This window comes from Triturus cristatus, chromosome 12 (assembly GCF_964204655.1).
Source record: "Triturus cristatus chromosome 12, aTriCri1.1, whole genome shotgun sequence".
Taxonomy (NCBI): domain Eukaryota; kingdom Metazoa; phylum Chordata; class Amphibia; order Caudata; family Salamandridae; genus Triturus; species Triturus cristatus.
Genome location: NC_140595.1, coordinates 754,067,052 through 754,089,608, shown reverse-complemented (window position 1 = coordinate 754,089,608; position 22,557 = coordinate 754,067,052). Strand labels below are relative to the sequence as shown.

The following is a 22,557-nucleotide window of genomic DNA, read 5'->3' as shown; positions in this document are numbered from 1 at the left end:
GCACACAAGGGGTTAAAGAATGACAGGATAAATCCATTCTTTATAGCTTTTCAATCATTTCCAGCTGTCAGCTCTTCTTATTTGTACCACTGGGGTTACTTTATTATCATTATTTTATCTTATTCATTAATTGCCCATTTATTAGATCTATTACTCTTTTGTCTCCAGTCCAACCCAATTAGTATCTATGTTGCCATAAATCCTGAGCAACATAAGATAACTTCTCCATTGATGAATGTTTATGTGCAAAAAAGTGCTGGTATAAAACCTTAAAACCCGCAAACGAAAAAAATATATATGTGTATATCTATATATGCAAAATGTGCCAACTTAAAAATGGTAGTTAAAAAAAGAGAGAATATAGAGGGAATCTATTATGTACAGTATGTTTCTTTCTATTATCAGCGGCTTTTAGATACAATCATGTTTGTGTTTTTGGCTTGTGTCTAGCATATTTTACTTTAACCAGATTGATTACATGGATCTGGTTGTCAGTAGGGGGAGACCTTACAGACCCATTTTAAGCCATCGCACACTTCCTAACTCTTAGAGACTTGCATGGAGTTCCTCTGAACTATTCAGTCCATTGGGGTGCTTACTGTCTACATTTAGGATGTAGTACATCTCCAACATTCTAAGGGATTTTTCCCTGTCACCTCCTCTTTTGTTTTTCGGGACCAAATCAATGAGGAAATAACTGAGATCGTTGGGGTTACCCTCATGCTTCTCCTGAAAGTGGCGTGCTACCGGGTATGATTGGTCATGGTTCTTAATGGCACGTATGTGTTGGAGCACCCGTTTGTGCCCCGGTAAGATGGTGCTCCCAATGTATCTTAATTTACACGGGCACTCCAACACATATACCACATGATCCGTCTTCCAGTTCAAAGCTTTGGTAATCTCATTATTTGGTCCACCAAACGGTGTAGAGTAATTGGTAGTAGAGACCCCATGTTGACAGGCTTTACATACCTTGCATTTGAAAAATCCCTGTCTTTGCGCCAGCCAAGATCCCTTGGTTGGCATACCACATGGATCATTGTCTACCAACATATCCTTCATGGATACACCTCTCCTATATGTTATAGCTGGGAGTTTGGGGACTGTTTTTCCTATTATGGGGTCCTGTTTAATGAGATACCAGTTGTTATTGATAATTTTTCTCACAGCTCCCTCCAAACGATTATAGTCAAAAATTAATCTAAAATTATCTGAAGTTTTATCAGGGGCAGCTTGTTTGAGTTTTTTGTCTATCAACATTCCCCTGTCAACCAGATTACATTTAGTTAAAGCTTTTTGTAGACATTTGTTACTGTAACCTTGTTCCTTAAATCTGCCAATAAATTCCTGATGTGCTGTCTTTAGGATTTCGCTATTGCTGCAAATTAGTTTTATGCGCAGTAGCTCACCATAAGGAATGTTTTGTATTAGGTGATTAGGGTGGGCACTACTGGCATGTAAAATTGAATTCCCTGCCGTAGGTTTTCTATGTAGTTTGGTTTCCACATTTCCCTGATCTATATACACCTTAACATCCAAAAACACTACCTTAGTACTACTTATACTGGCAGTAAATTTTAGGTTTAAATCATTTACGTTGAGTGCATCAATGAATTCCACTGGTTCCTTTTCCGTACCTCGCCACACCAGAAACAGGTCATCAATGAACCTCCACCAACATTTAACATTGTTTTCAAATGTTTCCGTATATTTGGTCATGAGAACCAGCTCCTCCCACCAGCCCATGTGTAAACACGCGTAGCTGGGAGAGAAGCTGGCCCCCATCGCCACCCCACGCAGTTGTTGATACAATACATCTTGAAACATAAATATATTGTTTGTCAGACACAGTTCAACCATGTTAATTATCATTTTGTTATGTTCTGCATATGGGGGTCCCCTTCTTGCCAGGTAGTATTTCAAGGCACGTAGCCGGTCTTTGTGTTTGATTGATGTATAGAGTGAGGTTACATCTAAAGCAATTAAAAGATAGTCCACATGCCATTGGAGATTTTTTATTTTGGTTAGAAAGTCACCTGTATCCTTGATATAAGAGGCCAGTTTCTGAGCGTGTTCTTGTAAAAAGAAATCCACATATATGGAGGTTTTTTCAAATATGCTATTTTTGGCTGATATAATCGGCCTACCCGGTGGATTTATTTTATCCTTCGATATATATTTTTTTGTTTTCTTTTTTTTCTGCAATGTGGTACCTGCCGGAGCGCGCAACAGCGGGTGTAGGCGTTGGGCCGAACCAATGGCCAACATCCATTTTTAAACAAAGGACGCCACACTCTGGAATCTTGTAAAGTGTGATTTATTACAGAGCCAGTCTGTCATACCGACGCGTTTCTGCCAGCACGGCCTTTCTCACGGAGAAAGGCTGTGCTGGACGAAACGCGTCGGTGTGACAGACTGGCTCTGTAATAAATCACACTTTACAAGCAAGTGAAACATGACATGTTGACTAGTCTATTTGCAGCAGACAACATCCAGTATAGTGCCAGGCTGAGCAGAACCAGCATAGTGATAGGTGGAGCTCCTCCCAGCATCTATCACCAAATCCTGATATAGCTCATAGGATATGGTATATTGATGGCAACCCTATCTGAAGCATGACCTTTCACCTAGGAGTCCAATGACTGTGTTGCACCGCCCTTTGTGGAACTTATTAAAATGTCTGTGTAGGCCCCACACATCTTTGGGTCTCAAAGTTGGATATCAGCATAAGTCCTTCTCCTCTCATTATATATTGCCAAATCTGTATGCTAGTCTTTCTTGCTGTGCATACATGGCATTGCCAATGCATGGCAATCCATCTTTCAGCCATCAGAATTATCTTTGTAGGCATTCAACGCACACCAGATTTCTTTTCACATAAGGCATTGCCACAGTTAAAACGCTGTGGATCAATTGTACCTCCAATCATTATAGGAGAAGTTTCTATTACCTCTTCCCAGAGCTGCCTGATTAGTGGGTATTACTAGGCAAAATGGTAAAACCTGACATGACCAATCTTACATTTAGGACTGTAGTGTGACCTATTGGTATGTATCCTGGCCCGCCTATCAGGTATAAAGTATATACATTTAAAATGGGTCCATTTGTATTAGCACTTCATGGGCACTATTTTGTTTGTGTGCAAATTACTGCCAGTGCTTATCAGTGATGATGGTGCCTAAATTCTTCTTGCATGTGAGCCTGCTTCGTGTAGTTTGTTGTTCCCTGTGACCTAGCGATCGCAATGGCAGGCCTTAGACAAGTTTAAGAGGTGGCACAATAAGTGCTGCAGGTCCACCAGCAGCATTTAATTTACAGGCCCTAGGTGCATGCAGTACCACTTTCCTAAGAACTTACAAGTAAACTAAATACACCAATTGGGTGTAAGCCAATGTGACCTTGTTTAAAGTAGAGGGCCCAAGTACTTTAGCACTGTTTAGCAGTGATAAAGTGCAAAGAGTCTTAAAAGCCAAAACGAATAGGATTAGAAAACAGGAGGGATAAACTCAAATATTTGGGGATGACCCAGCAGAGAGGGCTGGGCCCAACATCCTTGAATTGTTATGCATAAATAATATAGCCAGGACATCCATCACTGCCATCAGGGAAATGGATAAGTTGGATCAGAGGAGAAAATCCTTTGGGTTGACCAGGAACCCCATTATGTGTTCATGGACCATACACTTTAATTGTATGTATGTATAACAGTCAAATGTACTGAGACTAGGGGTGGGCGAAGTTTGCGGGGTTATATTCTGTGGAATCCCTGCAGAAGGAGCTAAAGCTTCAGCAGAGTTCCGTCAGTGGTGGAGTTTTGCCAGCCTGCTGTGTACACTCATCGTTCGTGACCATAAGTTAATTAATGCAGAATTTGGAAATGGAACTGGCAATACTTTTAAATGTAACCATTCAATGATGTGCTCTTGACATGTAATTCAATTGAAAATGAAAGTCAGGCAGAGGAGCAAACTAAGCTGACATGGAGTAACACTTACTCATAAACGTTGCAACACCAACGCCCGTTTCATGAGGTATGTTCTTGCTCATTTGAAACTGTAAATGGAGAATCTTCATGGGATTGCTCGCCCAGGAGGAAGTGCATGTTGCAGTCTGTCCCCCCTTCTCTCCTGCGTGGGAGGTGAGGGGACTGGGGTTGCATGCACGGGACTTATCCCGCCATCTGCCTGACAGCAATAGTGGACACAGGGATAAGGTATGGGCAGCCGCTGCAGCACCACAGCTCTGCAAGTGCCTAGGGGGTCTATAACATTTATTGATGGCACCACATGCCAACAGCACCACAACAGCATACCAAAGTGTTTAAAACACAGCCTACTGCCCACAGCATACCAAGTACATTGCAGCTTCCTGAGCAACAAACTCCTTAGCTCACTGCAGCGCTTCCCAACGGACAGCCCCTGGCTTACCTCTCCTGACATCCTCCTCTTAGCCTAGTAGGTGAGAAACCCTATGCAAGGCTCCTTGGTGCCCATGGCTCCTCACTCCATGATGTCAGGAGCACTTTCCGTATATCTAAGCTGCCGCTGAATGTCTGCCACCTCGTGAGTCCCCTGGCCCCTGCCTGGGACGCTGCTCACTCTGCTTGCATTCTCACCCTGCTGATGCCTCCTTCCATATAATAGGTTACGTGACAGAGCTTGAAGCAGTTTCTTTTTTTGCTCCTACCCTTGCACAAAGGAGTGAGTAGTGGTATGCTCCACTACCCGGTGTAGGTGGAGTGTTTGCAGAACTCGGAGCTCCAAGCAGAGCGTGGAGTGACAAAAACTTAATTAACTCCACCAGTGGAGCAGAGTGTACCGCACAGGACTAATTGAGACTAGTTCTTCCATCCATCTCATCAAACTATGCAAATGTTCCATGTGTCTAGAGGTATCCTAGTTGTTCAAACCCTATCTTTACCATTACATCCTTCACTGATTGTTCTGTTATTAAGGAGAATAAGGGATGCCATGCCAAAGTAATTGATGGCGAGTACACTAGTGGGAAATCTATCCTATTACCAAGCTCTTCCCGGCCCAATTTGTGGTCGCACCAGTCTTAATTTTTGTAGGGTTTCTGGAAATATCTTTAGGTAAAAGTTCTTGCAATGGTATGTCATGTCTTTGATCACACTCTGCCTGCAGGTATGGGAGTCTGGCATCTGGATGGCACCAGTATCTAGAGAAGTGGCACTGTCCAGCAAGGGGAAATACCTTGATGTGTGAACCTTCAAAGCTACCCTTTTTAAGAGGCAATGTGAGTGTGTCCCACCTCAACCGGGGCTGATGCCCTGCCCCAAGTAGTCTGATTAACAGCCCTCTTAATGTGGAAAAAAAGCTTTTTATAAAACATATATGTGTGTTAACGAAAAGTAGGGAAGCCTCAGAAGCCCCAGATTTGATTAAAGCAGCCCTTCCAGCATAACAAAAATATAGTACATTTTATCCAACCCTCTACTTGTGTAGACAGTCTGTCCATAATTGAACCATAATTCAGCTGGATAATTGTACCCTTATCTCTATGCAGTATGATAACCAGATATTTGACTTCATTCGGCACCCACTGAACTGGTTATTCCAGATTGACTTGTTCAGAAGCAGATCTGGTTCTCTCTGTGCGTCAGATCTGTGCAAGTAGGAGTCCACCCAAGCACAGTTGTCTAGGGGGGATTTGGAAGCATTTGTATTGGAAAATGGCCCTCTCTGAAGAGCCACCCTGAACTTTTTGCCTTCCTCCTCTACTTTTTCTGACTTCATTTTTCTGGCCTTAGAACTCTATGTACTTTACCACTGCTAACCATACCCAATTGGCATATTTAAGTTACTTATAGGTGCCTAATAAACTGCACTACATGGGCACAGGGCCTGTAAATTAAATGCTACTACTAGGCCTGCAGCACTCATTGTGCTACCCACTTCAGTGGCTTTGTAACCATCGCTCAGGCCTGTCATTGCAGAGCCCCTATGTACAGTTTAAAATTCCATTTCTACTTGGCAAAATAAACCTCATGCCAGACCTAAACGTTCCCTATCCCAACAAATACGTCGCCTCTGAAGGTAGTCCCTGCATGACCAACAGAGCTGGGTGCAATGTATTTAAAAGGCAGTACTTTTAAGTTTTACATGTCTTGGTAGTCAGCAACTCCCAATTTTGTTTTTCACTACTGTAAGGCCTAGCTCTCCCATAGGATAACATGGGGGTTACATTATTACATCTTTTAATTGCAATTCCCAAATGTGGAGCGATAGACTATTCAAGTTTGGTATCACTGGACTCACAATTTAAAATCACAACTTCTGGTGAAGTTGGAATTTAAGTTACAGATTAGCAAATGCCACTTTTAGACATTTTCCATATTTTTACTTCAGCTATTTTGTGCCTGCTGCCTGTCTCTAAATACACATCTGAGGTGGGTGACAGCTGGGCTTCCCTCTCGACAGCCACACACAAAGGGAGCTTAGATGTGAAATGATGAGCCATCCACATACAGATGGGCCATCCTGGGCAGCATGGGAGGGAGAGACTGGCACATGTGAATAGGCTGTGCTGTGTCCCCCACACAAAGGGCTGCCTACCCCCCTCTAGTGAGTATGGATCCAGGTTAGGACGGAAGGACCTCTGCGCACTTGAAAGCTTTTTTTGTAGTCCCCCCACTTCAAAGGCACAATTGGGTACAGATGCTGAACATCTGACACCATGACTTTAGTACACTCCAGGACCTGTGAAGACTCCCAGGAAGAAGAACTGCTGTGCTTCTGAAGGACTGCCACTCTGCTGGGATGCTGTTTTACTGGACTCCTGCCTTGCTTCCTGCTGTTCCCTTGTGTGGGTGGGAATAACTGGACCTGTCTCACTTGAACCGAGAGTGACTCCAAGGGTTTGCTGGCTGGCCTCCTAATTTGAAGTCTCAGGGACATAAAAAACATCCTCTTAACTGCATCTAAAGCCGGACTTTGTGAGTTTGCCCTCCCAACTGGTGCCACCCTAAGCCTAGACCTTTTGAAGTAAGGCCTAGGATGCTTCTTCAGCCTATACATGTATCCTCATCAGAACTGGTGCATCTTTGATGTTACGGGGATCAGAACTGCCAAATCTTCACCTTTGCGTGGATCAGAACCGGTGCATCCTTGTCATTACGCAGAACGGACCTGGCGCTTTGCCTTCAAAACCAGTGCATCACCCTCTAAGTCATCACATTCTTTAGTATAAGAGCAGAACAATGCACTGCATTCTGGACTAGTTCATTGCCCTCTCTGTAGCACCTTGAGGTGAGGTGAGATTTGTATCGAGCATGGAAAGTTGAGTGTGAGACTGTCCACTGGTGATGTCAGATTCATCAGCAGCCTCTTCATGAGTTGCTTGTTGATCCTGTATAAAGGGTGTTCCAGTAGTTCAGCTTGCTTGTGACTAGGTCATATGGTCAGAAGTCCTCTAGAGTAGGAGTAGTGTGGGCAGGGGTCAAATGGGGTCCCTGACTGGATAGACCTCATGGTGGTGGCGGTATGTTCCAGGGTGATCGTGTGTCATGTGAATTTCTTGGATGAGAGTGGGAGTTGATTTGCAAGCACTATCGGGTACCATTAGGTATTGATGTTGCTATAAATGGTGTGATTTTCTTGCTGAAGAAGATAGAGAGATAATTGCAGCGGTCTTGTAATAGGGGAGTGAAGTGGGGAGTGCTGCTGGAGAGGCGATGACTTTCACTATGACAAAGATTGCCTTGCTACCGTTGGAGTTGGTGTTGATGAAGTACATCAAAGCAATGCATTTGGGGGTCAAGATCGATTGGGGGAAGCAGTTCAGACTGACTTGAAAGTTCTCCTGTCTGTGTCTTCCTTGCTCATTCTCCATTTACACTTCAGTTGTTTGCAATGGAGCTTCAACAGCCTGTGTTCTTCTGTTTACTAACTGGCTCGGTGTATTTTTGTGTGTTTGAGTTTGAGGAGGGCCAAGGTGTTGTAACAGCATGTGTGTTCCTTGTCCCAGATGCTGTTTCAGTTGTGATGGGCTGCTCTGGCGGTGGTGCTCTGCATTGGAAAGGGATGGGTATGTTGAATTTGATGAGGTCATGGTTTGTCCAGATTATCCTGGTGGGTTCTTCGACTCAGACTTTGTCAACTAAGTTGGAAATGGGGTCCAGGAGGTGTCTTGCAGCATGGGTTGGTTCTTTCACCAATTGGGTGATCTCAAGGCTTCAAAGGTTTTTGAGAAATGAACATGAGATGGGGGTCATTAAAGTCTTCCAGGTGGAAGTTCAGTTCACTAAACAGGATGTAGTTGCTAAGGCAGAGGATGAGTGATGTAATGAAATCTGTGATGAAGTTGGAGAATTATGCATGGTCTCAGTGGTCAGTGGACGAGAGTGCTGCTCAGGGTTAAGTTGACAGTGATGTAAATGTTGAAAGACAGGTGTTCCACATTAGTAGATGGCATGCCCATGGAGATGGTACAGCTGATGGTGGCCTTGTGGATGACGCTGATTCCACCTCCGGACATGTGCAGTAGATCTTACCTGAAGATCTTGTATCGGGGTGGGATGGCTGTGGCAATGTCAGTAGCTGAGCAGGTTCAGCCAGGTTTCAGTGAGGAAGACCCTACTCTTGCTCAAACCCACCCTTCAGGCTACCTGATCCACAGGGTGGACCGTAGGAGTGACAGAGGTGGAGGAATAGCTATTGTTGTTAACAATACTTTCAACTGTAGCATCATAGCAGACCCTTTGTCGGACTGCAAAAGTCTTATCTTCTCAATTGATGTCTCCCCGAGTAGTACTTTCTCGGGTCTCGTAATCTATCGCCCTCCAGGCGCTCCCAGGCAATTCCTTGATACCTTCCCCACTACTGTTGCCAATCTAGCCCTTGCCCCCGCCAACTTCACGGTACTTGGTAATCTTAATCTCCACCTAGGTGACCCATCTGATTAGATGGCCAACGAGCTGATCGGGAATCTCCTGGCTCTTCAGATTAGTGAGAAAGTACTGAAACCCACCCATTCTAAAGGTCATCTACTGGACCCAGTTTTTAGCAATTGTAATGAACTTAGCGTAGGAACTCCAGTCCTGCTTCCGTGGTCCGATCACTTTTTGATCCCTTTAATTTGGGAAAGGCCCGGACCCGCCCCCTCCCCGAATATTATCTCTGTTCAGGAACGGAACTGGTCTAATCTCCCCACTGATCAGTGGAAACATGTCCTGGAAGTCACTCGACCATTGAATGACTCTAATCTCTGCCTGGCTATTGAAAACTTCATTGGATGTAGTACTTCCAAAAAAAAAATCACAAAATCAGCAGGCAGAACAACGCTTCATCGTTCTAATCTAAGCTGAGAGAATTTAAACAATCCTGCATAAGGCTTGAGAGGAAATGGAGACAGGATTAATCAAACCTCACCAGATCCAAATACCAGGAGGCAATTAGATCATATAAACTTGAAATTAAAGCTGCCCAAGCAGCTTTTTATGAAGATAAGATCAACCTATCCGCCAACTCCCCCAAGTAAATTTTTCGTATTGCTAAGACCCTTACCAAACTACCTGTGAAGCAGCCCTCGACGCTCTCACACACTGCAAAAGATTGGCGGAATTCTTGTCACAGAAAATTCAAAACATTTATCTGTCCTTTCCAACTGTACAGACCCATCAGTCTATGTCACCCATGCCTGAAAATCAAACCTCATTAGAACAATTCCTCCCCCTTGATTTTGTTCTGTTGGGCCCAATTATGACGAAACTTAAGTCTGGCTCTCCAACAGGCCCGGCCCCTCCTCAGATCCTCACGTTAGCCACTGACCTCATTTGCCCTGCTATCCTTGACCTCGTGAACTCCTCTATTTCATCTGGCATAGTTCCCATGGCCTGGATATGTGCTATGGTCAAAGCCCTCCTAAAGAAACCCAATCTAAACCAGGACGATTTTTCTAACTACTGCCCCATTTCTCTTCTTCTTTGGGTGAGCAAGATTCTTGAGAAACACATAAACAATATTATGGTGGACTTTCTGGAATCTAACGATTTCCTCCATCCCTCTCAGACTGGCTTTTGCCCCCAATTTGGGACAGAAACCGCCCTCCTCTCAGCAAATGAGGAGGCTAGGAGAATCTTGGATCAAGGGGGTAATGCTTTGTTTATCCTCCTTGATCTCAGTGTCGCTTTCGACACTGTAAACCATAATACTCTGAGTCTCAGACTCAAAAATCTAGGAATATCCGGCACCGCTCTTACTTGGCTACAATCCTTTTTGAGTGAGCAATCATTTAAGGTCTTTGAAGGAGACGTTGTCTCCAAGCAGTTGCCTCTTAGCAGTGGGGTTACCCAGGGCTCCTCCTGAGCCCCACACTATTCAACGTCTGCATGAGATCCCTGGCGGAGCTCGTCCATCCATTTGGCATAAAAATCATCACCTATGCAGATGATACCCAGCTCGTGGTGGCATTAAACCACCCCGAGCGGGCATCTAGCACCCTAGGCTTGTGCCTAGAGGAGGTTGCCAAGTGGATGAAGCTCTCATGCCTGAAACTTATTGGGGACAAGACGGAGCTCATGCTCCTGGGCAACTCTCCCTCATTCAACTCTGCCTTGCTTTGGCCCAACTGTCTTGGGCCCGCACCTGCCCCGAAAGACCAGATTAAAAGTCTGGGCATATGGCTTGACCGCTCCCTCACTTTTAACCATCAAGCCACGAAACTCTCAGCCACTTCTTTTGGCTTACTTAGGATGCTCCGTAAGATCCTTCCCCTCCTCCCTTTCCAGGCCAGAAGGATCATGGTCCAGGCCCTTATCCTTTCCCGCCTGGATTATGGGAACGTCCTTTATTTGGGTGCACCACAATATACCATCAGCAAGCTCCAGATCATCCAAAATTGTGCTGCCTGCATGCTCCTACAGATTCGCCCTACAGTCTGCAAAACCAGCCCGCAAGACTTTGCATTGGCTGCCGATCAGGGAAAGGATTCAGTTTAAGGCCATGTGTTTGGCCCATAAATCCTTCTGGAAGAACGGCCCATCTGTCATCCAATCCCTGATCACCCCATACCAACCCAGGAGGAACCTCCGCTGCACGACCGCCCTCCTCTCATTGCCCCCCAAAATAATAAAAGCTAGATGGGGTGGACGGTCTTCCGCCTACAAAGCTCCCACTCTCTGGAATACGCTTCCACTTCCTCTTCGTCAGGTGCCCAATCTACTGGCCTTTAGAAGGCTTTTAAAAACATGGCTCTTTAGAAACTGCACTTAACTTTCATCTGCTCGGCAATCAGCTGCACCGTCTGTAGCGCTCGGAGGCCTCAGGGTAGCCATCGCACTTTATAAATTCCATTTCATTATAAATTTAATTTCATTCAAAGCATGTCTGAGGCATGGTCATGGTCATGCAGCAGGTTCTAGATCTGTGTGGTGTTTTTTGTGACTGAGCATTTGTTTCGTAGCATGCTTGAGTGTGTGTGGTGCCGTGAGGTTGGTGATTAACTGGGCTGAGTGTGGGAGAGTGAAGTGTTACGTACAAATAGTGATTAAGTGGGGTGAGAAGAAATGTATGTGAGCTTGCAGGAGGCACAAACATATAGGCCTTGGCTGTCATGTGTTGTGGTGCAACAGCTGCTGGGGTTTAGGACATGGAGGAGCATGGTAGGGTAGTAACGGAAGGGAATAGACCCAGGGTTTCTGTTCTGGGAGCAGTCCAAGCTTTGGCAGATACAGATGTGGTTGCCTTTGACATAACTGCCATGCAAAAACAGCCCATCCATGGTGCAGTTGCCATTAAGTAGGTTCTGAGCAGGGGTTAGTAGGCAGAACTGTGCGGGCAATTGGGGGCTGGTAGAAGGAGAGCAGGAGAGCAGGAAAAAGGTAAGGGATGCTTGGGGGGAGAAAAGAGAGGGAAGATGAAATGAACTGGCATAGAGAAAATGGAGAAAACGGAGGTCATAGGCAATGTGAAATGGGACACAGACTAGAGGCACAGAAGAGGCACAAAATAGCGAGGTTCAAAACGGCATAAAAATAAGGTTTAGAATAAAGCAAAGAGGCACCAATGTACGGGTGAAAACAAGGCAATGAGGCTGATAGATAAGCATTAAAAAAGAGCAAACAAAGCATGTAACAATGTCAAAAGGGAGTAAACAGCTCAAAACAGAGGTTGAAACAGAGCATAGAGGGACACAGCAAAGTCAAGGCAGAGAGAAGGCACAACACTGAAAGCAGAGAAATAGAAGAGATGACAAGGATGCCAGAGCAGGAATAACCAAAAGAGGAGTGATATATATATATATATATATATATATATTCAAGCTCTGATTGCCCCCACAATTGAGTTGCACTCGGACACCGTGTCAAGTAGCATTGAATAAGAAGCAACATGGTTCGGTGAGCACAAATCTTACCTGCAACATCTCATAGCCTCAGAAGAAGGAAGCAAATTTCCGAAACGCGTCAGGCATGCTGTGGGAGAGACTGGATTGAAAAGCAGCAGGCACTTGTCAGCACGTACTGTAAATAAAGGCTTGCCACCTTTCGCCGGTGTCCGAGTGTAACTCAATCGTGGGGGCAATCAGAGCTTGAATATAAGCGGCGGCCCAGTCGCCGAGTTTGCACCACCCCTAGAACGGAGGGGGCCACGCGTACGGCTATACGCCGAATCGCCTTGTGGGACATTGGCTTGGGATTAGCGCTGACACTGCTGGTTGGGGGCCCATTTGAGGGCGCGGACTGTGTTTTCCCCAGTAACAAGTGCGTCCATCTATGGATTTTAATTCAGGACCATGTAGACCACAATGCCATGCTCTGGTTATGGAACCCGCCCATCTGGGGGCGTGTCAAGTAGCATTGAATAAGAAGCAACATGGTTCGGTGAGCACAAATCTTACCTGCAACATCTCATAGCCTCAGAAGAAGGAAGCAAATTTCCGAAACGCGTCAGGCATGCTGCGGGAGAGACTGGATTAAAAAGCAGCAGGCAGTTGTCAGCACGTACTGTAAATAAAGGCTTGCCACCTTTCGCCGGTGTCCGAGTGCAACTCAATCGTGGGGGCAATCAGAGCTTGAATATTAGGCGGCGGCCCAGTCGCCGAGTTTGCACCACCCCTAGAACAGAGGGGGCCACGCGTACGGACATACGACGATTCGCCTTGTGGGACATTGGCTTGGGATTAGCGCTGACACTGCTGGTTGGGGGCCCATTTGAGGGCGCGGACTGTGTTTTCCCCAGTAACAAGTGCGTCCATCTATGGATTTTAATTCAGGACCATGTAGACCACAATGCCATGCTCTGGTTATGGAACCCGCCCATCTGGGGGCGTGTCAAGTAGCATTGAATAAGAAGCAACATGGTTCGGTGAGCACAAATCTTACCTGCAACATCTCATAGCCTCAGAAGAAGGAAGCAAATTTCCGAAACGCGTCAGGCATGCTGCGGGAGAGACTGGATTGAAAAGCAGCAGGCAGTTGTCAGCACGTACTGTAAATAAAGGCTTGCCACCTTTCGCTGGTGTCCGAGTGCAACTCAATCGTGGGGGCAATCAGAGCTTGAATATTAGGCGGCGGCCCAGTCGCCGAGTTTGCACCACCCCTAGAACGGAGGGGGCCACGCATACGGATATACGCCGAATCGCCTTGTGGGACATTGGCTTGGGATTAGCGCTGACACTGCTGGTTGGGGGCCCATTTGAGGGCGCGGACTGTGTTTTCCCCAGTAACAAGTGAGTCCATCTATGGATTTTAATTCAGGACCATGTAGACCACAATGCCATGCTCTGGTTATGGAACCCGCCCATCTGGGGGCGTGTCAAGTAGCATTGAATAAGAAGCAACATGGTTCGGTGAGCACAAATCTTACCTGCAACATCTCATAGCCTCAGAAGAAGGAAGCAAATTTCCGAAACGCGTCAGGCATGCTGCGGGAGAGACTGGATTGAAAAGCAGCAGGCAGTTGTCAGCACGTACTGTAAATAAAGGCTTGCCATCTTTCGCCGGTGTCCGAGTGCAACTCAATCGTGGGGGCAATCAGAGCTTGAATATTAGGCGACGGCCCAGTCGCCGAGTTTGCACCACCCCTAGAACGGAGGGGGCCACGCGTACGGATATACGCCGAATCGCCTTGTGGGACATTGGCTTGGGATTAGCGCTGACACTGCTGGTTGGGGGCCCATTTGAGGGCGCGGACTGTGTTTTCCCCAGTAACAAGTGCGTCCATCTATGGATTTTAATTCAGGACCATGTAGACCACAATGCCATGCTCTGGTTATGGAACCCGCCCATCTGGGGGTGTGTCAAGTAGCATTGAATAAGAAGCAACATGGTTCGGTGAGCACAAATCTTACCTGCAACATCTCATAGCCTCAGAAGAAGGAAGCAAATTTCCGAAACGCGTCAGGCATGCTGCGGGAGAGACTGGATTGAAAAGCAGCAGGCAGTTGTCAGCACGTACTGTAAATAAAGGCTTGCCACCTTTCGCCGGTGTCCGAGTGCAACTCAATCGTGGGGGCAATCAGAGCTTAAATATTAGGCGGCGGCCCAGTCGCCGAGTTTGCACCACCCCTAGAACGGAGGGGGCCACGCGTACGGATATACGCCGAATCGCCTTGTGGGACATTGGCTTGGGATTAGCGCTGACACTGCTGGTTGGGGGCCCATTTGAGGGCGCGGACTGTGTTTTCCCCAGTAACAAGTGCGTCCATCTATGGATTTTAATTCAGGACCATGTAGACCACAATGCCATGCTCTGGTTATGGAACCCGCCCATCTGGGGGCGTGTCAAGTAGCATTGAATAAGAAGCAACATGGTTCGGTGAGCACAAATCTTACCTGCAACATCTCATAGCCTCAGAAGAAGGAAGCAAATTTCCGAAACGCGTCAGGCATGCTACGGGAGAGACTGGATTGAAAAGCAGCAGGCAGTTGTCAGCACGTACTGTAAATAAAGGCTTGCCACCTTTCGCCGGTGTCCGAGTGCAACTCAATCGTGGGGGCAATCAGAGCTTGAATATTAGGCGGCGGCCCAGTCGCCGAGTTTGCACCACCCCTAGAACGGAGGGGGCCACGCGTACGGATATACGCCGAATCGCCTTGTGGGACATTGGCTTGGGATTAGCGCTGACACTGCTGGTTGGGGGCCCATTTGAGGGCGCGGACTGTGTTTTCCCCAGTAACAAGTGCGTCCATCTATGGATTTTAATTCAGGACCATGTAGACCACAATGCCATGCTCTGGTTATGGAACCCGCCCATCTGGGGGAGTGTCAAGTAGCATTGAATAAGAAGCAACATGGTTCGGTGAGCACAAATCTTACCTGCAACATCTCATAGCCTCAGAAGAAGGAAGCAAATTTCCGAAACGCGTCAGGCATGCTGCGGGAGAGACTGGATTGAAAAGCAGCAGGCAGTTGTCAGCACGTACTGTAAATAAAGGCTTGCCACCTTTCGCCGGTGTCCGAGTGCAACTCAATCGTGGGGGCAATCAGAGCTTAAATATTAGGCGGCGGCCCAGTTGCCGAGTTTGCACCACCCCTAGAACGGAGGGGGCCACCCGTACGGATATACGCCGAATCGTCTTGTGGGACATTGGCTTGGGATTAGCGCTGACACTGCTGATTGGGGGCCCATTTGAGGGCGCGGACTGTGTTTTCCCCAGTAACAAGTGCGTCCATCTATGGATTTTAATTCAGGACCATGTAGACCACAATGCCATGCTCTGGTTATGGAACCCGCCCATCTGGGGGCGTGTCAAGTAGCATTGAATAAGAAGCAACATGGTTCGGTGAGCACAAATCTTACCTGCAACATCTCATAGCCTCAGAAGAAGGAAGCAAATTTCCGAAACGCGTCAGGCATGCTGCGGGAGAGACTGGATTGAAAAGCAGCAGGCAGTTGTCAGCACGTACTGTAAATAAAGGCTTGCCACCTTTCGCCGGTGTCCGAGTGCAACTCAATCGTGGGGGCAATCAGAGCTTGAATATTAGGCGGCGGCCCAGTTGCCGAGTTTGCACCACCCCTAGAACGGAGGGGGCCACCCGTACGGATATACGCCGAATCGCCTTGTGGGACATTGGCTTGGGATTAGCGCTGACACTGCTGATTGGGGGCCCATTTGAGGGCGCGGACTGTGTTTTCCCCAGTAACAAGTGCGTCCATCTATGGATTTTAATTCAGGACCATGTAGACCACAATGCCATGCTCTGGTTATGGAACCCGCCCATCTGGGGGCGTGTCAAGTAGCATTGAATAAGAAGCAACATGGTTCGGTGAGCACAAATCTTACCTGCAACATCTCATAGCCTCAGAAGAAGGAAGCAAATTTCCGAAACGCGTCTGGCATGCTGCGGGAGAGACTGGATTGAAAAGCAGCAGGCAGTTGTCAGCACGTACTGTAAATAAAGGCTTGCCACCTTTCGCCGGTGTCCGAGTGCAACTCAATCGTGGGGGCAATCAGAGCTTGAATATTAGGCGGCGGCCCAGTCGCCGAGTTTGCACCACCCCTAGAATGGAGGGGGCCACGCGTACGGATATACGCCGAATCGCCTTGTGGGACATTGGCTTGGGATTAGCGCTGACACTGCTGGTTGGGGGCCCATTTGAGGGCGCGGACTGTGTTTTCCCCAGTAACAAGTGCGTCCATCTATGGATTTTAATTCAGGACCATGTAGACCACAATGCCATGCTCTGGTTATGGAACCCGCCCATCTGGGGGCGTGTCAAGTAGCATTGAATAAGAAGCAACATGGTTCGGTGAGCACAAATCTTACCAGCAACATCTCATAGCCTCAGAAGAAGGAAGCAAATTTCCGAAACGCGTCAGGCATGCTGCGGGAGAGACTGGATTGAAAAGCAGCAGGCAGTTGTCAGCACGTACTGTAAATAAAGGCTTGCCATCTTTCGCCGGTGTCCGAGTGCAACTCAATCGTGGGGGCAATCAGAGCTTGAATATTAGGCGACGGCCCAGTCGCCGAGTTTGCACCACCCCTAGAACGGAGGGGGCCACGCGTACGGATATACACCGAATCGCCTTGTGGGACATTGGCTTGGGATTAGCGCTGACACTGCTGGTTGGGGGCCCATTTGAGGGCGCGGACTGTGTTTTCCCCAGTAACAAGTGCGTCCATCTATGGATTTTAATTCAGGACCATGTAGACCACAATGCCATGCTCTGGTTATGGAACCCGCCCATCTGGGGGCGTGTCAAGTAGCATTGAATAAGAAGCAACATGGTTCGGTGAGCACAAATCTTACCTGCAACATCTCATAGCCTCAGAAGAAGGAAGCAAATTTCCGAAACGCGTCAGGCATGCTGCGGGAGAGACTGGATTGAAAAGCAGCATGCAGTTGTCAGCACGTACTGTAAATAAAGGCTTGCCACCTTTCGCCGGTGTCCGAGTGCAACTCAATCGTGGGGGCAATCAGAGCTTGAATATTAGGCGGCGGCCCAGTCGCCGAGTTTGCACCACCCCTAGAACGGAGGGGGCCACGCGTACGGATATACGCCGAATCGCCTTGTGGGACATTGGCTTGGGATTAGCGCTGACACTGCTGGTTGGGGGCCCATTTGAGGGCGCGGACTGTGTTTTCGCCAGTAACAAGTGCGTCCATCTATGGATTTTAATTCAGGACCATGTAGACCACAATGCCATGCTCTGGTTATGGAACCCGCCCATCTGGGGGCGTGTCAAGTAGCATTGAATAAGAAGCAACATGGTTCGGAGAGCACAAATCTTACCTGCAACATCTCATAGCCTCAGAAGAAGGAAGCAAATTTCCGAAACGCGTCAGGCATGCTGCGGGAGAGATTGGATTGAAAAGCAGCAGCCAGTTGTCAGCACGTACTGTAAATAAAGGCTTGCCACCTCTCGCCGGTGTCCGAGTGCAACTCAATCGTGGGGGCAATCAGAGCTTGAATATATATATATATATATATATATATATATATATATATATATATATATATATATATATATATATATATATATATATATATATATATATATAGAGAGAGAAAGAGAGAGAGAGAGAGAGAGAGAGAGAGAGAGCGAGAGAGACAGAGAGAGAGGGAGAGAGAGAGAGAGAGATAGATACAGAGTGCAACCAGGAGAGGAGTGAGGTGGGGGCCCCATGACTATGGAGACAGCTCCAAAAGGGCCTTGCCTGGAAGGAGGTCTATATACAGGGAAGCACTAAGGGGATAGGAAAGCTACCTGCTCTGTGGCTGACACCAAAGAGGTCCTCAGAGGGAGGGAGGAGCATGGAGGGTGGTGCGTAGGGGAGTGATGGGCACAGGCTGTGGGAGAGCAGGAGAGTGAGAATAGGGTAGCGAGCAATGGGGAGAGGAAAGGATGAGAAAATGAAGGGCAGCATTGAGGAGAAAATGGCAGAAACAGAGGCAAACAGCAATGAACAGAGAAATGGGTCAAAATAGGAAAAAAACAGCCAAGAGACACAAAACATGGGGTCAAAAACAGCACAAATCGAAGGGTCAAAACTGAGCTAAGAGTAAACAGGCACAAAAGCAAACGAAACAGGGTAATCAAGCAGAAAGATATGGGTTAAAACAGAACTATGCCATGCCTTTTCTGTAAAACAGAGCAACAAGGAGACACAAACAAAACAAAAGTCAGAACGAAGCAAGTGGCACAAAACAAAGGTTGAACATAGCAAAGAGGCACAGAGCAAGCTTTAAGCAGAGAGAAGGCATAAAATAGAGAGAAGAGAGATATGTAAGATGGCAAACATGACAAAGCTGGAATAACCCAAGGAGGAGTGATCAAGAGAGAAAAAGAGAGATAGAGAGAGAGAGAGCAACTAGAAGAGGAGCAAGGTGGGAGCCTCAAGGTGCTGGAGCCGGGTCCCAAAGATTCTTTTTTGGACTGACGTCTGGGCACAGGTAAGTCCTCGGAGGCTAAAATTGGTACTTGCATAATAGTTGGTCCATTCAACAGCCATCATTAAGTTGATCCTGAGAGAGAGGGTGTACCAGAGGGGGCAGTTTATTGTACCACCTATCCACAAGTGCAATTCAATGCCTCATCATGAGTATGAACTGCTGTATAAAAGCATCTATGTTATAATTCATTGAAACTGTGAAAAGAATGTGCTCATTCTCCCTACTATCTGCACATCTTTGTTCTATGCAGATTTGTATCTTCTGTTATGTATGTTTCTATTGTTTTTCTGCAACAGATTCTCCACTACATAAAGAATGTTCATTTCCAGTCTAAAGCTGCTAGTGAATTGAATTTTGACGATGGTGGCAATCCTCAAGCTCAGTATGATATTGTAAACTGGCATAAAAGCTCTATTGGCATCATCACTCATGTGAAGGTGGGGAGCTATGAGTTATCTTCCCATTCCCATTCAGGAGAATCCCTCAACATTAACGCCACTGCAATCCAATGGGCAGCTGGACACACTCAGGTACAATTGTGTTAAAAGGATCTGCTAAAATTAAAAATAGCATTTTGAGTAGCATGATTCGAATCAGAAGGGCTTTGTCATACTTTAAAGTGATTTAAATGGAACTGCATATCTAGATAGATACACAAGTTATATAGTGGATTGTGTAGCCTGGTTTGCATTGGTTTGAAGTAGGTACGTCTCTGCAGTCTCTGTTTCTGACTATATTTCATGTATTTGTTTCGTAGAGAATATATGCTTTAGTATTACTTAAGTTCCAAATCAAGGCCGCAAGACTTCTTGCTGTGCTGCCCTACTACATTCATAAGGACAGAAATTGATTCAATTTACATGATACTGTGCATTTCTGACCCCACAGTCGTGCCGGCGGACATTTTGCAGCCCTGTCCCAGCGCAGGCACCCTTGCACTATGGTGCAAGGGTGTCTGTTTTGTTGGCAAGAATGATTTTGGACAGGAAGTGGTACCTTCCTGCAAACAAACAATCGCGAAAGGTGATTTTCTTCTTCCTATGTGTGCTGCAGAATGCAGTGCACATGGAAAGAGGAAAAAACGAGAAGAAATGACAAAAGGTCGCTTTGTTATGCCTGCACTAGGGATGCCCAAGGTTTTGGCACTGACCCAGGTTTACCTGATGTTGTAAGTCTGGGGCAGCGTCAAATTCTATGTGGGTTGAGTAGGAGCCCCCACATCAACACCCAGGGAATGCCTCTTTCAAGCAGAGTATGGCAGGGCAGCAACTTGCGCTGCCTTGTCTTACTGCATATCTACAAGGCCATGAGAAGCCAGGCAGGATGGCTTTATATGACCTTGTAGATATGGGCTTGCACTATGAGCCACTGGAGTTTAAAAAAAAGTGACGCTTTGGTGGTGCAAGGGTCTTGTAAATATGCCCCTATATTTTTAGTCACTGAGTTAACTGGCATTTTAAATTAATACATGAGTTCATTGTTGTTAGACCTGTCATCCTTGATGTGGTTTTTCCCCACACGTTTTGCTGTGACCCCTCCTGTTTTTATTTTGTTGGCATTTGGAGTTTGTGCACTTTACCACTTCTAACCAGGAGTAAAGTGCTTGGCTCTCTCCTTAAAAACATGGTACAATTATCTAACACCTTATTTGCATTTTAATTTACTTATAAGTCCATAGTACATGGTACTACATGTAATCAGAGCCTGTCAATTGAATGCTACTAGTGGGCCTGCAGCACTTACTGAGTCATCCACTTAAGTAGCAGGGTGCATTGTATTTAAAAGGTAGGGCATGTAGTATTGAGTTTTACATGCTCTGGTAGTGAAAACGACTACATTTGTTTTTCACTACTGTATGACCTATCTCTCCCATTAGATAACATTGGGTCACCATAAAACATTTAATAAATGCTAACTTTTAATTGGAAACAAATAGGAATGTCAAGTTTGGACTCAAATGAATTGCAATTTTACACACTTTTGATAGTAAAATTTGATTTTAAGTCAGTCAGTCAGTCAGTCAAGAAAGCTTTATTCGATTTTCAGAGCAAAATCATAAAAGCATACATTTAAAAAATACAATACACAGATAAAAACAGATAAAAAGATTAAAATAATCAAAGACATAAAATGCATTTTAGGATGATTGCATTGAGTTCCGAAATTTGATGGCCAATTTTAGAAAGCTAGTTACTGCAGAGATAATACGTTCATTTTCTAGATGTAATAGCCTAGTCATGGCTAGTCTGCAAGTGCGGATTCCCCAAGCCTATAAAATTGGTTTCAGAAAAGCTCCCCTAGGGAACTGGTAAAATTTACAAAATAAAATACAATGAATATTTGATTGAGCAGAAATGTCATCACAGGGACATGGTAAAATGTCATTAGACCAAATGTTACAGGCAGGAAATGTGATCATACGAAAAAAGTTACCAAATCTGAGACGGGTCAGTAACATTCGAGCATAACAATTTGGCTGAATTAAAATGTACCTTTGAAGCCCTTCATGCGTAGTTATTTTTGGGAAATCAGTGACTGTTGTTTTAGTTTTTTCCAGATTCCATCTGTTAGTTGTTAGATGGTTGAGAGCCAACTCTCTTAGCGTTTTTCTGGACACCATTTCCATACTTAATGGCCTCGCAAAGAACTCGGGGTGACCAAGATCAGTCAGCATGTTTTTTACATAGGTAAGCCATTTAATGTTAGTTAATCCGTCGAGACTAAGACAGTCTGTGATTAAGTCTCTGTTTAATGAGGTCTCAGACGTGACCCAAATTTTATGCCACAATAGTATAGGCGCAATTTTAATAACATCTGAGATATACAGCATGCCCAGCTCAATATGTATAAAATAAGTTGCTGTTGTTTTGGAAACTCCTAATAAATAGCGTAAGAACTGATTTTCTGTTTTTTGTATCAGATGTGAATTTTCAATGCCCCAAAGACCAGCTCCATAAGTGGCAGTAGAGATGCATTTAGCTTTATAAATTTCAATCAACTCTTTCACTGGTCTGCCACCTAGTTTAGCTGAGAACTTTTTCAGGGCGCCTATTGCTCGAATGAAGGCTACATTTCTGGCATTAATAGCTACATGCCAGTTTCCCTTCCTATCAAAGTTTATTCCAAGATAGGAAAATTGATCTGTGGTCTCGATCCTCTTGTCGTCTAAAAAAATTGAGCAAGGCGCTTTCTTTGTTCCGGGACCACAGGCCATCGTGTATGTTTTTGAGATGTTAATTTTTAGCCCTCGTTCTTTCATATAATTTGCAAATTTCAGGACAGCCCTCTGGAGGCCAATCTTAGTTCGAGACATAATGGCAGCATCATCAGCATAGAGGAGTAGTGGGGCCAGAATTCCCTGGATCGTTGGGTAGTCATACTGTGATTCCATTAGGTGTTTACTGATAGAGTTTATGTATAGGGTGAAAAGCAGGGGCGCTAAAATGCACCCCTGCCGCACCCCTCTCTTAATGGAAAATTTGTCAGAGCACTCACCTTTGTTTCCAAAGCGTACCCTGGCGCCTGCATCCCTATACAATGCTTTTATAAATTGGAGGATGTTAGAATCTATACCCATCTCACATAAAATGGACCATAATATCTCATGGTTCACGCAATCAAAAGCGGAGCTCACGTCCACAAAAGTAACGAAGAGTTTTCCCTTTTTTGCCTGGGTATATTTTGATAAAACTAAGGCCAAA

The 22,557-nt window shown here is 45.8% G+C and overlaps 1 protein-coding gene across 1 annotated transcript in view; it reads left to right on the top strand.

Annotated features, from left to right (window-relative positions):
• The window catches only part of LOC146782710 (extracellular calcium-sensing receptor-like), an 81,344-nt gene extending 59,145 nt beyond the window's left edge, over positions 1 to 22,199 (top strand). The window contains exons 4-5 of the mRNA XM_085637198.1: positions 19,153 to 19,386; positions 22,134 to 22,199. Coding sequence (XP_085493324.1) covers positions 19,153 to 19,386; positions 22,134 to 22,199 — 300 coding nt within the window. The remainder of the gene's footprint in view (positions 1 to 19,152; positions 19,387 to 22,133) is intronic.
• Positions 22,200 to 22,557: the final 358 nt, after the last annotated feature.